At 41.6% G+C, this 12,681-nt stretch overlaps 1 protein-coding gene across 1 annotated transcript in view; it reads left to right on the plus strand.

Moving 5' to 3' along the window:
* Window positions 1–12,681, plus strand: part of PAQR5 (progestin and adipoQ receptor family member 5) — a 349,157-nt gene that overhangs the window by 25,773 nt on the left and 310,703 nt on the right. The window contains exons 6-9 of the mRNA XM_075069751.1: window positions 3,698–3,742; window positions 5,218–5,314; window positions 6,361–6,502; window positions 7,456–8,400. Of these exons, the coding sequence (XP_074925852.1) occupies window positions 3,698–3,742; window positions 5,218–5,314; window positions 6,361–6,502; window positions 7,456–7,703 (532 nt within the window). The 3' untranslated portion in view covers window positions 7,704–8,400. The remainder of the gene's footprint in view (window positions 1–3,697; window positions 3,743–5,217; window positions 5,315–6,360; window positions 6,503–7,455; window positions 8,401–12,681) is intronic.

Here is a 12,681-nt window from a genome sequence, read left to right on the forward strand (position 1 = left end):
TCACTGAAGGGCCTGAATCATGGATGCTGTTATACAAACGTCCACATTTTTCAAGCATTGTTCAGCATTGTCTTTGAAGCTACTCAAGGATCTGACAGCTGCTCCATGTCCCATTTAGGACAGGTTAATATTGAGCTGGTTGTAAACAGCAAAGTAGTTTTGCATGGGTCTGGTTATTAATCCCAACAAAACTAAATCTGAAGCCATTACCATCAAACAGCCTACAGCTCCAGATTACAGCCAGCACAGTATTAACCTGTCCGGGTGGGACATCAAGCAGTTAGCATAGTATGTTCACTTGCTCTAAAACAGTGGTTCCCAAACTGGGGTTCATGAACCCCTGGGGGTTCATGAAATGTTAATGGAGGCTCTTGGGGGGAAAAAATCCCTAATGGTGGACAGAGGGACAGCACAGGGCCAGCAGCCCAGAGCCCCTGCACTTCCAAGAGCTAAGCAGATCAAAGCAAGTGCATCCATCACACTGAGGAGATTTAAACTTCAAAACTCCTTATAAGAAACTGAAAGGGAGGTGGATATTTTTTGCTCTTTTTAAAATGAAACAGGCAGCTAGTATTGTTTTTAAAATTATTATGAAGAACAAGTTTAAGCTTTGTTGTAATGTGCGTTGTTTGCCTGGATTGCTCAAGACCTGCATGCTTGTGTAGGAGGAACTCTTTGAGTTGGCTTCTTAAATACCTTCCTGCTGTTTCACAACTGATACTCCTTGATGAAACATAGGAGCCTTGTCTTATAGCAGGCTTAATCAAAGTGATACAAGCTATGAAAGTGAGATCTTGGAACAGTGGGGCCATTTTCATAATGTAATAAAAATACTGTAATGATAAATAATAATAATAAATACTGTGTAATAAGCATGTCATAAAAACAAATTTTATATTTCCAAGATCACTGCTTTTTTAATTTATACTCAGGTAAAGGAGAAAATCCCTGGAAATATTCATTTTTAGGCAGAGGTTTGCAAGACTTGACATTTTATTGAAGAGGGTTCACAGGTGGTTAAAGTTTGGAACCACTGCTCTACAATAACTAAAAATGGAGAAAGTATTAGTATATAAGCTAAATTATGACTTAATTGGTATCACAGAGACAAGGTGGGCTAAATTTCATGACTGGAATATTGGTAGAGATTGTGTAGGAAGGACCAGCAGGGAAAAAGGCAGGAAATGTTGCATTGTATATTAAAAATATATAGACGTGTTTTGAGATCTAGAAGGAGGTGAGAAGTATATCAGTTGAAGATCCCTGGGTAAAGATAAAAGGGGAAAAATAGGGGTGACATCATGGTAGGGGGGGTACTATAAACCATGAGATCAGGAAGAAGTAGATGAGACATTTCTAGAACAAATAATAGAAATATCCAAAACACAAGTCCTGGTAGTAATGGGGCACTTTATCCAGACAACTGTTGGAAAAATAATGCAGCAAAATACAAAATGTCCAATAAATTCTTGGAATGTATTGGGAACAATTTTTTTATTTCAGAAAATGGAGGAAATAATCAGGGCGAGAGCCATTTTAGACTTGATTCTGACCAACCGGGAGGAATTGGTAGCGAATCTGAAGGTGGAAGGCAATTTGGGTGAAAGTGACCATGTGAAATGATAGATTTCATGATTCCTAAGGAAAGGAATGCGAGAGCAGCAGAATAAGGTTTACTTGGTCCTGCCTCAGCACAGGGGATTAGACTAGATGACCTCTCAAGACTCCTTCCAGATCTACATTTCTATGATTCTATGTACCCATTCATCTTAACCACTTCATACTATTCCTCATGAAGATCAATAGGAATATGAATCAGTGTATCAGCATGAAGATGGAACTTCTTGATGAAGGCAGGAACTTTTATCATGGTCATCAGAAAAAAGTTAATGTTTCTATAAATCTACCGTACCAGCTTTTACCAGCTTCTCAGGAATATGTTTCAATACTGGATAGTTGATTGGTGAGTCGGCAATAAAGCATTTTTTCCCTTTTATGTACTTTACGAGTACTGAATTATCAAATGTGCAAGTGTATAAAAATGGCTGAAACCAAACTTATTTTTGACTTTTAGGGGAAGCAGGATGCCTCCATTGCTCTCTCACTGAGAACTCCTCCTTCTTCCCATATCCTTCTCACCCACTGAAGCAGTATCTGTGCAGCAGTCGCATCTCAAGAGCTCTCACTTCAGATTCCTACATGGATCTAGAATAAAGACTGGACGAATGGAAGAAAACAGAGAAGTATTTCTGGGATTTGGTGCATCTCACTTAAACTTTATTTGCAGAACTGCGCATCTGGGCTGAAGAATTGGTGTTATGTTTCAGAAATGGAAGCAAATGTAGGTTTGTACATTGCTAAAAGGAAGTAGCACAGCAGTATTTGAATGGGTGGCATGAGGACATGCAGGATGGGATGGAATCTACACTTGCACTGAAGCTCAGCACCCTACAAGGAGGATAAAAAGAAAGCCAATAGGATCATCATCGTTTTCCATACCCAAAGTCTGCAGACCTTACAACAGGCTTTCACAGATGTCCAAACTGTGTCAGAGCTTTGTTGGGGGCCAGCTTCACATCTGATTTGAAAAGCACTAGTCAGTATCTAGTCCAGGGGTTTTCAAACTGGGGGTTGTAACCTCAGGGAGCACCAGGTTATTACATGGCAGGTCGTGAGCTGTCAGCCTCCACCCCCAAACCCTGCTTTGCCTCCAGCATTTATAATTGTGTTAAATACAAAAAAAGTGTTTTAAATTTATAAGGGGGATTGCACTCATTGGTTTGCTGTGTGAAAGGGGTCACCAATGCAAAAGTTTGAGAAACACTGATCTAGTTCATTGCTCAGGAAGTCTGGATAGTTACAAAGAATTGTTTTTCAGGGACAGGATGTTAAAAGAGCTGAAAAGTTGGCAGGGAGCCTTAGATGACCTGAGCACAGAATGCTGCATGTAAAGGTGCAAGGACAAGGAGCAGTGAGAAATTTGTACTTGCAGTAATGAAACAGCTGCTGTGTAGCTACCAAGTTTGTTCTCCTTGATAGCAAGAATAAGGCCTAAGGAAGAAGTGCAGAGTTAAGACGACCCAAATTAGCATCAAGACACACCCATTCAATACACTGTTTGTAACCACATTGGGAGCAGGGATGAAGGAGATTTGAAGCTTACTTTCGCCATACTACACCCCATGCTTATCTTTCCTTGCCCTCACATGGAACCAGCCTCCACTTGTGCTACACCACTCAAGGATTTACAGGATCAAGCCCTGACTCTAAGGGATAAGTGAAGTGTCTGTGATCCCTGATATTCCAACTGGATTTCTGACCTGGATAGAATGGTAATGCATCGCATTTACTATGAACTTTGTATGTGTACTGCTGAGCAGTAATGTGTCTCTTTCTGGTTCTGTTTTGGTTTGTAATCTCAAGCTCTTCATTTGAGTAAATGAAAGTCACCTATGAACATGTTTTTTCTGCTGAAAGGTGTGGTGTTCTTTCTAACTCTCCTCTTTGGCACAATTATCACTTCTTTCAGCTCTTTGCACATTTGCTGAGGACTGGTAAATTATGTTTAGACTTTGCACCAACAAAGTATAAAGTGCATCTCAACAATTTTCTTTGTATTGCTAACAAAGTCCAGCATATATGTCTCCACCCAAACATACTCTTTTCTTCTCATTTACTGTATGATTGTAATCAACAGGCTTGGTGCTCTATACCTCCATTATAACAGTGATGTCATAGAAAGGTAATAAGGGTCAGATTTATTTTATTTTATTTTGAATTTTAGCTAATATGTTTGTATTCCCTGAAATGCTGCATTTACAAAATCTTGGCTGGATGCAAAATATAAGTATTCTGAGACATGTGTCATGCATTGTAAACTGAAACTGTGATTCAACTTAATGAATCAATATTCATGACCATGGCATGAATGCTGCTTTACTTACAAGACCTTGTTATCCAATATAAATAGCTCTCTTTTTATGACAACACTGAGTTCAATATCTAGCCTCTGTGATGAAGCAGTTCAAAAACTCAGAGGTCAAAATAACTATGACTTTTAAAGAAGTAAACTCTGTTTTTTCCAACTGACATATGGTAGATGTTGCTAAATTTTAAAGGATGCACTTTCTCAGTGTTTTCCCTTAGGCCATTAATACTACTATGAAATGTGTGCCAAGATGATGTAAAAATATTTCATACTTTCGAAGTTGCTCTCAGAGTCTGTGTTGAAGAGCCCTGTGCATGCTAATCTATATCTAGAAGAGTCATCCATTTTAGTCAATCAGAGTTTAGAAAATTGTGTCTGATTTGTTTGCTGTTCGGTGATTTTACACAATGGTAGGAATCTTGTAATCTGGGAAATAAATTTGTGTGATTCAGCCATCATGGAAATGGCTACAGACTTCTCAATATGCTGCTAATTCCACTGTGGCCTGCAGAAAACAATTGGAAAGATTGTTATAGTGAATCACACAATGAACCAGAACTTCCAACACTGATCCCAGTGTCTGTTTATGTTGGACCCTCACCTCAACGACACAGCAGCACACCACAATACTAGCTATCAGGCTGGAGACCCAACATGGAAGTTTGCTGAATTATAGAATCAAGATATCCCTCTGCTCCATTCATCATTCCTTATTATTAATGATGACTGGCCTGCTATGCTCCTGTATTAGTGCAAGATTCAGCTATTTTCAATTTGTTAATTGTCTTATCTACAACATGAGAGCTGAAGAAGTGGGGAATCAATGGAGTTTAATGAGGAATGATTGTGGGTGCCCTGTCTCAAAAGGCCTGATCCATGCATGGTAAAGGCAGTGGGAGTCTTTCCATTGACTTCAGTAGAGTTGGGCCAGGCCCACAGTTTTAACTAGTCTTTGCATAATTCAGCTGATTGATACATTATAAACAAGGTCATTGTTAGAACAAACCTGGACATTTATGTGGCTTGTTTGTCTATCACGTTTTACAATAATTAGTTGCAAAAACAAATTGAGTATGGCTGTAATTTGGATTTAATTTCTCCAGCCCCACTTCTGGACTCAGACAGCTTTTTGTATGCTAGTATAGATTACAACAGCTATGAAAATAAGGCTGTGCAAAAAAATTTACATAAAAAGCATGTTCTGCAAGCCAGTTCCTTCAAAAATATCCCTGGCAGTTGCACAATCCTTATTTGCCTTAATTTTGTAATTTGAAATGCGTTTTATGTAGGTTCCTCGAGACAAAGCAGCCCAGGCTCAGTAAAACTCTTCGCACGCTGGCTTTTGCATATCCATACGTCTTCGATAGCACGCCTCTCTTCTACAGGGTACGCACTGAACATTCAACTCTTATTAAGATGCCATAAAATACATTGGCTTCCTGCAGTGAAGTAACTATCAGCTCTTAACATGAGACTGAGCGTATTTAGGAAAATATACAGACTTTTTTAAAAAGGAAAACTATATGAGCTAGAAAACAGTGTTTGGCTATTTTTAGCAAATATTTGTTGATGTACAGATTATTTTGTGCTCAGTACTGGGGCACTCAAAAATATTGGCAATTTACGATGAGCCCAAAAGCTGCCCTTGGCCCAATTCTTGGATGTCAGTTGGAGTTCTGCCTGAGTAAGCTCATCAGTATTTGGACCACAATTTGCATAAAATAGAGATGATTGCATCTGCTCTCATATCTACTACTGGGTTCTCCTCACAGTGTTCCAGATCCCAGCGTACAATAATCCAGCCCAACTAAGTGCCCACTTTTAGTCTTCATACTAAAATGGCTAGTAGTTAAAGATCATCATCTTGGTATATAGGGCTACAGGGATAGGTGGTGTGTTCTTTGGAAACATGCGACAGACAGACAATAAAGCCCTGTTATATATAGACAGCTTGGGCTTGATTCTCCCTGCGTCCCAGCAGGGCAGGCACAGGAGCTGACTGAGGCTACCTGATTCCCAGCCAGTCTAAACTGAAGCTCCATGAAAAAGGCTTTAACTTACAACACTGGCATAAGGGCCCTTAGGGACCTTACAGAAGTGGCGAATAAGACTCAGATATAACCACGCCCACTTCACTGTTGATCCCACCCATGCCCCAATGTATGAATGCCCCCCTCCCACTCTCAGCTTACACTGGAAATGAAAAAGTGGCTAGCACAGGGGGCAGGGGAACTGCTTATGCAAGCTTTCTCCTAGTGGAGCATTCTGGTGTGCAGGGTTACTACTCCACAAGCCACCTCAAGCCATTTTATGAGGCCGGGCGTTCTTAGCATAGCAGCAAATCTGGCCCCAATCTAGAGATATTCTTCAGTAATTCTCTAACTTTCCTTTTCTTGGTACCCCATGTGTAATTTTTCCTTTTGATATCATAGCTATATCTGTGTACTGGGGAAAGCTGTATGGAAAGTGTAATCCCAGTCCACTACAAGCACTGTGCGTTTGCCTTCCTCACTTGTTTCATTTTTACTGCACATCTGCCTGAAAGACTTGCACCGGGATGCTTTGACTATATTGGTGAGTGCAGAACCCTGTGATTCTTGTCTTTACTATTTTTCATTTCCAGCATTTAAGAGCACAGAAGCTTGGGCATCTCATGAGGGATATAATAAATCCGGAGCAGAGTAAATGGTTCATATCAGGAAAATGCATTCACTGTTTCACACTCATGGTTAGAGTAACCATGCACAGTTGTGCAGGAAACCATCTCCAATGACCTGTTGTTTCAAGAAGTATCATAGAATCTCTAATGACCACAAAGTGGTCCTTTGCCATCCAAAAATCTATACTGGGGTAGGCAACCTATGGCATGTGTTCTGAAGGCGGCATGTGAGCTGATTTTCAGTGGCACTCACACTGCCCGGGTCCTGGCCACTGGTCGGGGGGGTCTCTGCATTTTAATTTAATTTTAAATGAAGCTTCTTAAACATTTTAAAACTTTATTTACTTTATGTACAAGAAGAGTTTAATTATATATTATAGACTTATAGAAAGATCTAAAAACATTAAAATGTATTACTGGCACGCAAAACCTTTAAATTAGAGTGAATAAATGAAGACTTGGCACACCACTTCTGAAAAGTTGCTGACCTGATCTACACCATCGTGTCATGCTATACAGTACTGACTTGGAAGAAAGACTGACTCATCAATATCACTTCTTGCAGCACACAGGTGTTTTCTGGTGGTCTCCCATCCAAGCAGTGATCCAGCCAAGTTCTATTTAGCTTGCAGTCTTTGGCAGAATAACAGCACAAAGCAGTATATTGCAGAGCTATGCTATAGTAGTCAGGGATTCAGTGAGTTTCCAGATGGACAATTGCCTTAGTTTAGCAGCATCACAATAAGAGCCATATAAATTAGTAAAATAAATAAATTGAATTTTTGCACATAAGATTTGCTAAGCTGTCAGAGGTGTATTTTAATGAAACCAGGAAATTTCTTGTTAAATATTTTTGACTCTGTTGCAGGGCACAGCCACCAGCTTTTCCATGTATGTGGCATCATTGGCACACACTTCCAAATGGAGGCCATCTTTATAGACATGAAGGCTCGCCATGACTGGCTCTTAGCTTCCTCACCTCTTCTCTCTTTCTCTCAAACAGTTGGTTCAATTGGTATCTCCATTATCATTAACCTAACTATCATTGCGGCTTTCTCACTGGCTCTCTATTCAAGACCAAAATCCTCTAGGAAAGAAAAACTACACAGGCATTAAAGTTTAAGTAGAGACTGGTTTTTAGTTACACTGCTGCAAATGAGAACACCAAGTAACTTTAGTACTGGATCAATGAAGGTGATGAGATATTCTGATTGGTTTTTTGGGGGAAGATACTCAAGGGGTTTTTAGAAGTGAACCATTTTACATTGCACTGCTTTTTGTACATATGACTTTAAAGTTGGAGAGATTGTGAAATGGTTTAAAATCAGGTCAAGCTGATATTGTAGCACGAAATTATTTAGAAAAAAATTAAAACATTGTAAAAGGGAAAAGTGTAATATTTTGCAAGCCAGTATTTGAGGGCAGCTTTAATCCAAATGATGAAACTCACTGTGATACCATCTTCTAAGTCAATGGCCATTTACCTGTGTTGATTTCAGTGGACTGCTTTAGGGTGGAACTAGGAAACTTTATTATTTTGATTATAACATGATGGTACGTTGTGATTATGTCAGTTCATAAGCATAAGTGTCTATCTTTTATATATTTAATACATAGGGTAACATCTTGATCCTATTGAAGTAAATGGCATTTTTGCAACAGACTTCAATAAGAGCCAGGATTTCACCCTAGAATCCTAGTGTTCCTAGGATTGGGCCTTTCAGTTCTTCCCTCGGGAGATTACTCCAGTCTGAGTTCAATGTTAGTATGTTTTTCCGATATTCAGTCTAAATTTCCTTGGCCTGATCAGTCGGTGGGTGTTTTCCATTGAGTACCATGAGCTGTAATTCGGGCCCTTTATATCAGTCTTACATTGGGGTAGTTCCACTGACTTTAGCAGTTACACTCCTGATTTACAGTAATGTGAATTAGAGGAGAATCAAGCTTCCATTGCTCCTAATTAAACGTCTCCTCAGTATACAGACACCTCACTGAAAGACTATCACTGAGAAGCCATCACAATTGCAATCTGGGGTCACAAATTTTGGCTTGGAAGCAGGTGGCATCCTGCGACTGGACCGACTTGCACTCAGCTGGTGACCAGAGAGGTACTAGGCCAGGTTATAATGTCTGTTACAGTATTTCACTACTGTTTTTTATACACAGGAGTAGTACTCAAATGTCTCAGGCTTTGAGGTTATCTGTGACTTGATTGCATATTGGATTATCTACAACCTTGGAATATATTTTTATTAAGTACATAAACATATAATGCAGAAAATTACAATGAGATTATCAAGCTTCCTGATAACTGTATGGGTTTATTATATGTATTGTAAATAGTAGCTTCCATCGAGGTGTAATAGATGCACTTTGGGTTGACAGTACAACACAATCTTTAAATATATTCTGGGAAAAACACAACTTGGAAATGATCTTACTTTCTTCTGAAAGCTGATCAAGATTTCTATTAACGTTTATTAGCACTGGAACATAACGTTTTTATCCAACATTTTATTTAATTAAAAAAATAACTGACAAGAAAAGCGCTAATATGTGCTGCTGATCTGTTTATCTATCTTGTCTTTTAGTATAGCTGGGAAAGTCTGGCTTTGTTTGCAAAAAGTGATTCAAGATTCTACAGGATTAATTAATTAATTTTTCTCAGTTGGCAGTCTAACTTTTCAGATTCAATAAGTCCCATGTTCTGTGACTATTACACATACACAATTAGGTAACTTCAAATAAGCAGTGGCTCATAGGAGAACTACCTGTAAAACAACACATTTCTGTTCGACATGGTGGTCTGCTCCTTCATCCTTCTACACCCCACAGCAGTGTCACATGGGGATCTGGTCTGACACTTACACATTTTAAAAGAGCAAATTAGTTGAGTGTCATTCCAACATTTTCTGATCTTGAAACATCAGATGGAAAGAGAAGCCAGATTAATTATAATGTGAGACACATTCAAAACCATACCATGAATTAAGCTATACAGCTGTAAAGAAATAAAGTCTATTTATGAAGAATTGGTCTTGTCATATTATTACATGTGAAGAATGCCAGAATAACTGTTTTTGCTTCTTTCAGCCTCTCTACCATGTCTGTACAGTACTCCAAACAGAGTCCTGCAAACTGAAGGGCAATCTTTGGCCTATCCTGTCCCAAACACTGAGTTTAATTTGTACCCTCTTCATCAGATCCTCAACCAAGAAATAGGCAAAGCCCTCCAACTTTAAGACCAAATCTAGACCATTTTTTCAGTTATATATTTCAATTCAGTGGTACTTTATTAGCATAGCAAGCTATACAAATGTTGCCAAAGTGTGAAAAAGAGACAGCCATGGCAGGTATTTGTCCAGGATAAAGTTAAACACTGTTTGGGATATGATCCCATGTCTGTCATTTCTATCCATTCCTGACCCAGTGCCAGGCTCCAAGTTCCTTTTAAGCTGTGCAGCTGTACAGCAGAGACAGGTGCCTTGGCCCTGCCCCCTCTGAAGCTGCCGCTGACATCAGGAAGAAGCACTCTCCCCAGTCCTAGGCTGCTGTGGGTAAGAGATGGCTGGGGGCAATCCTCCCTACCTGCTGCAGCCTGCACCCTAAACCCCTCATCCCTGACCCCACCCCAAAGCCCGCACCCTCAGTCAGAGCCATCACCCCCCTACACCCTAACCCTCTGCCCTAGCCCCCTCCTACACCCCAAATGCCTCATTCCCAGCCCAATCCCAGAGCCTACACCCCCAGCCAGAGCCCTCACTGCCTCGCATCCCAACCCTCTGCCCCAGCACTTAATCCCCTCCCACACTCCAAGCCCCTCGGCCTCATCCCGGCCACACATCACCTCCATATTGGTGCATATAACAAAATTCATTCTGCACATGGATGTAAAAAATTAGATGGAACGTTCTCCTGGATTTAACCTCTACCTTACTTTTAACACTAGTCTTTATTTTACCTCAGCCCCAGATCCCCAACACTAACTCTCTTCCCATGATATTATGTCTAGCCCTAATCCCATCCTCAGTCTGAGAATTACATTTGTCCACCTCTTAGGTCCAATATTCTCCATCTCCACCCCACTGATTTTCAGGAGCTATTGAATGTATTACTTAACGTTGGGGGAAAACTGGGGCATAAATGAGGGCTAACTGGCTGAGATGATGTTGGCTGATTGACAGAAGCAATCAGAAGAGATGAGTGGGTTATTTCTGCCCACTGACTGAGCTGTGGTTCTGGCCTTTGTGGCCAGGGTTTGCAATCTGCAGAGCAATCAGATCCTGGCTGTTGCTAGAAGATCAGGTAGCTGCTATAGCCAAGTTAGCCTTTTTCCATTTATGAAGAGCTAGGAGGTAATGCCCCTCAACTTTTTTTTTTTTTTTTTTTTTTTCAATAACTATTTGGTTAGAACTTATCTTCGGGTTTGCTAACGGCACAAACAACATAGAGAAAAATCAATGTCCCTTCAAATCAGGAACTCACTGGAAGATTCCAAAGACTTTTTTTTTTTTTTTTTTTTTTTTTTTGGATGCAGGCTATGCAACTGTCCCCTATGCCTTTGTCACCTTGAGATTAGACACTGGAGTATGCTCTACATATTAAATCTATTTGGAAACTGCAGTTGATGCAGGATTTGGCAGCTTTCTTTTAAAGCAATCGCTCTCTCATGAGCATATTAAATTATGCTCTGTGACCTCCACTGATGGCCTATTTTCTCATTTTTATGAGGTTAGTTTTGACTTATAATGCCCTAAATTTCCTGGGACCTAACTAAGAAATTCTGCTGTCCCTATGACGTACTACTGCAGCTCTTCTTAGTAATAGCATCCGTAGTGCTTTCAATACAAGAGGGAGGTCCTGGCTAGCTAGAAGGCAGCATATTCTCTGTTAGGACATTGGGCCTTTGGAACTTGCTTCCTCTCCAGTTCTTAAACAGCTCAACTTTGTCAGCCTTCAGGGCCTACGACAGGGCCCACCTTTTCTCCCTAGCTCCAGAAGAAACAAGCAGGGCAGAGGGTGGAACTCGGGATTGATTAACTTCGGCTACATTCATATTATTGTTGTGTAAATTGATCTAGGAAAACTGATACATCAGCTTATTTTTGTGTATTTAAATACAGATATTTATATCAAGGGTGCCCAGAGCACTGGATGGACTATTCTTCTTATAGTTTGTATAAATCTAAATAAATGATGGATAACTACTATACTAAATAATATGAAGTTAAGGCATTTAGCCCCTTGATCTACCTCCTCTGGGTCCCTCATGGGGCTTGTTCACTTTCTGGATGTTGTCACATGTCCTAACCACCACACTTCAGGTTTCGGCACTAAGGATACTTCCCTAACGGATATTCCGTTGCCAAAAGCAGTTAACAATTTACTGTTGTCTTCAGTGACTTCAAGGCGTAGCCATTTGACCACGAGGAAGGCACCTGCAGAGGCTCAGGCTCCGGGCACTCCGGTGGGATTGCACCTTCTCGCCTGCCCGCGACTGGAGGGAAGTGGAGAGACAAGGGGGGGGGAGGGAACATCTCTTAGGTTATGTTGTTATAAGTCCCCCACCTTGTCCCGCTCCGAGCCCAGGGCCGGACCGACCCGCCTCCGGCTCCCCTTCACCCAACAGCCCTGAAACCGGAACCCCGCCCAGGTGCGCGTCTTAGGCAGCGATTCCCCCCCCGCCACGGGTGGAGCTCGACCCCCGGGCCTGCCCCGAGCGCTACCCGGAGCTCACACGCCCTACGCCGTTCGCTGGAGCCCGGGCTCCTGCCCCCGAGGCCTCCGCCGCGCAGCGCCTCTGGGACCCGGCCTCCTCCCTCCGGGCCTTGTCCCCCTACTTGGAGCCTGTGCGTTATTGTCGGCGTCTCCATGGTGACGAAGATGCCCGAGACGCTTCGTCACGCAATACGCGTTGCGTGGCGACGCTCGCCGAAAGGCGCGCTCTGATTGGCCGGATTTGAATCACAGCAGCGCGCGGGCCGATGGGAGCGGAGGGAAAGTTCAAATCGAATGATCCCTGAGCGAGCGAGAGACCGACCCTCCTGCCGGCACCGCCCGGCCGCCGTCCCGGGACCCGAGAGCGCGGCCCGCA

Source organism: Chelonoidis abingdonii, chromosome 9 (assembly GCF_003597395.2).
Source record: "Chelonoidis abingdonii isolate Lonesome George chromosome 9, CheloAbing_2.0, whole genome shotgun sequence".
NCBI lineage: Eukaryota > Metazoa > Chordata > Testudines > Testudinidae > Chelonoidis > Chelonoidis abingdonii.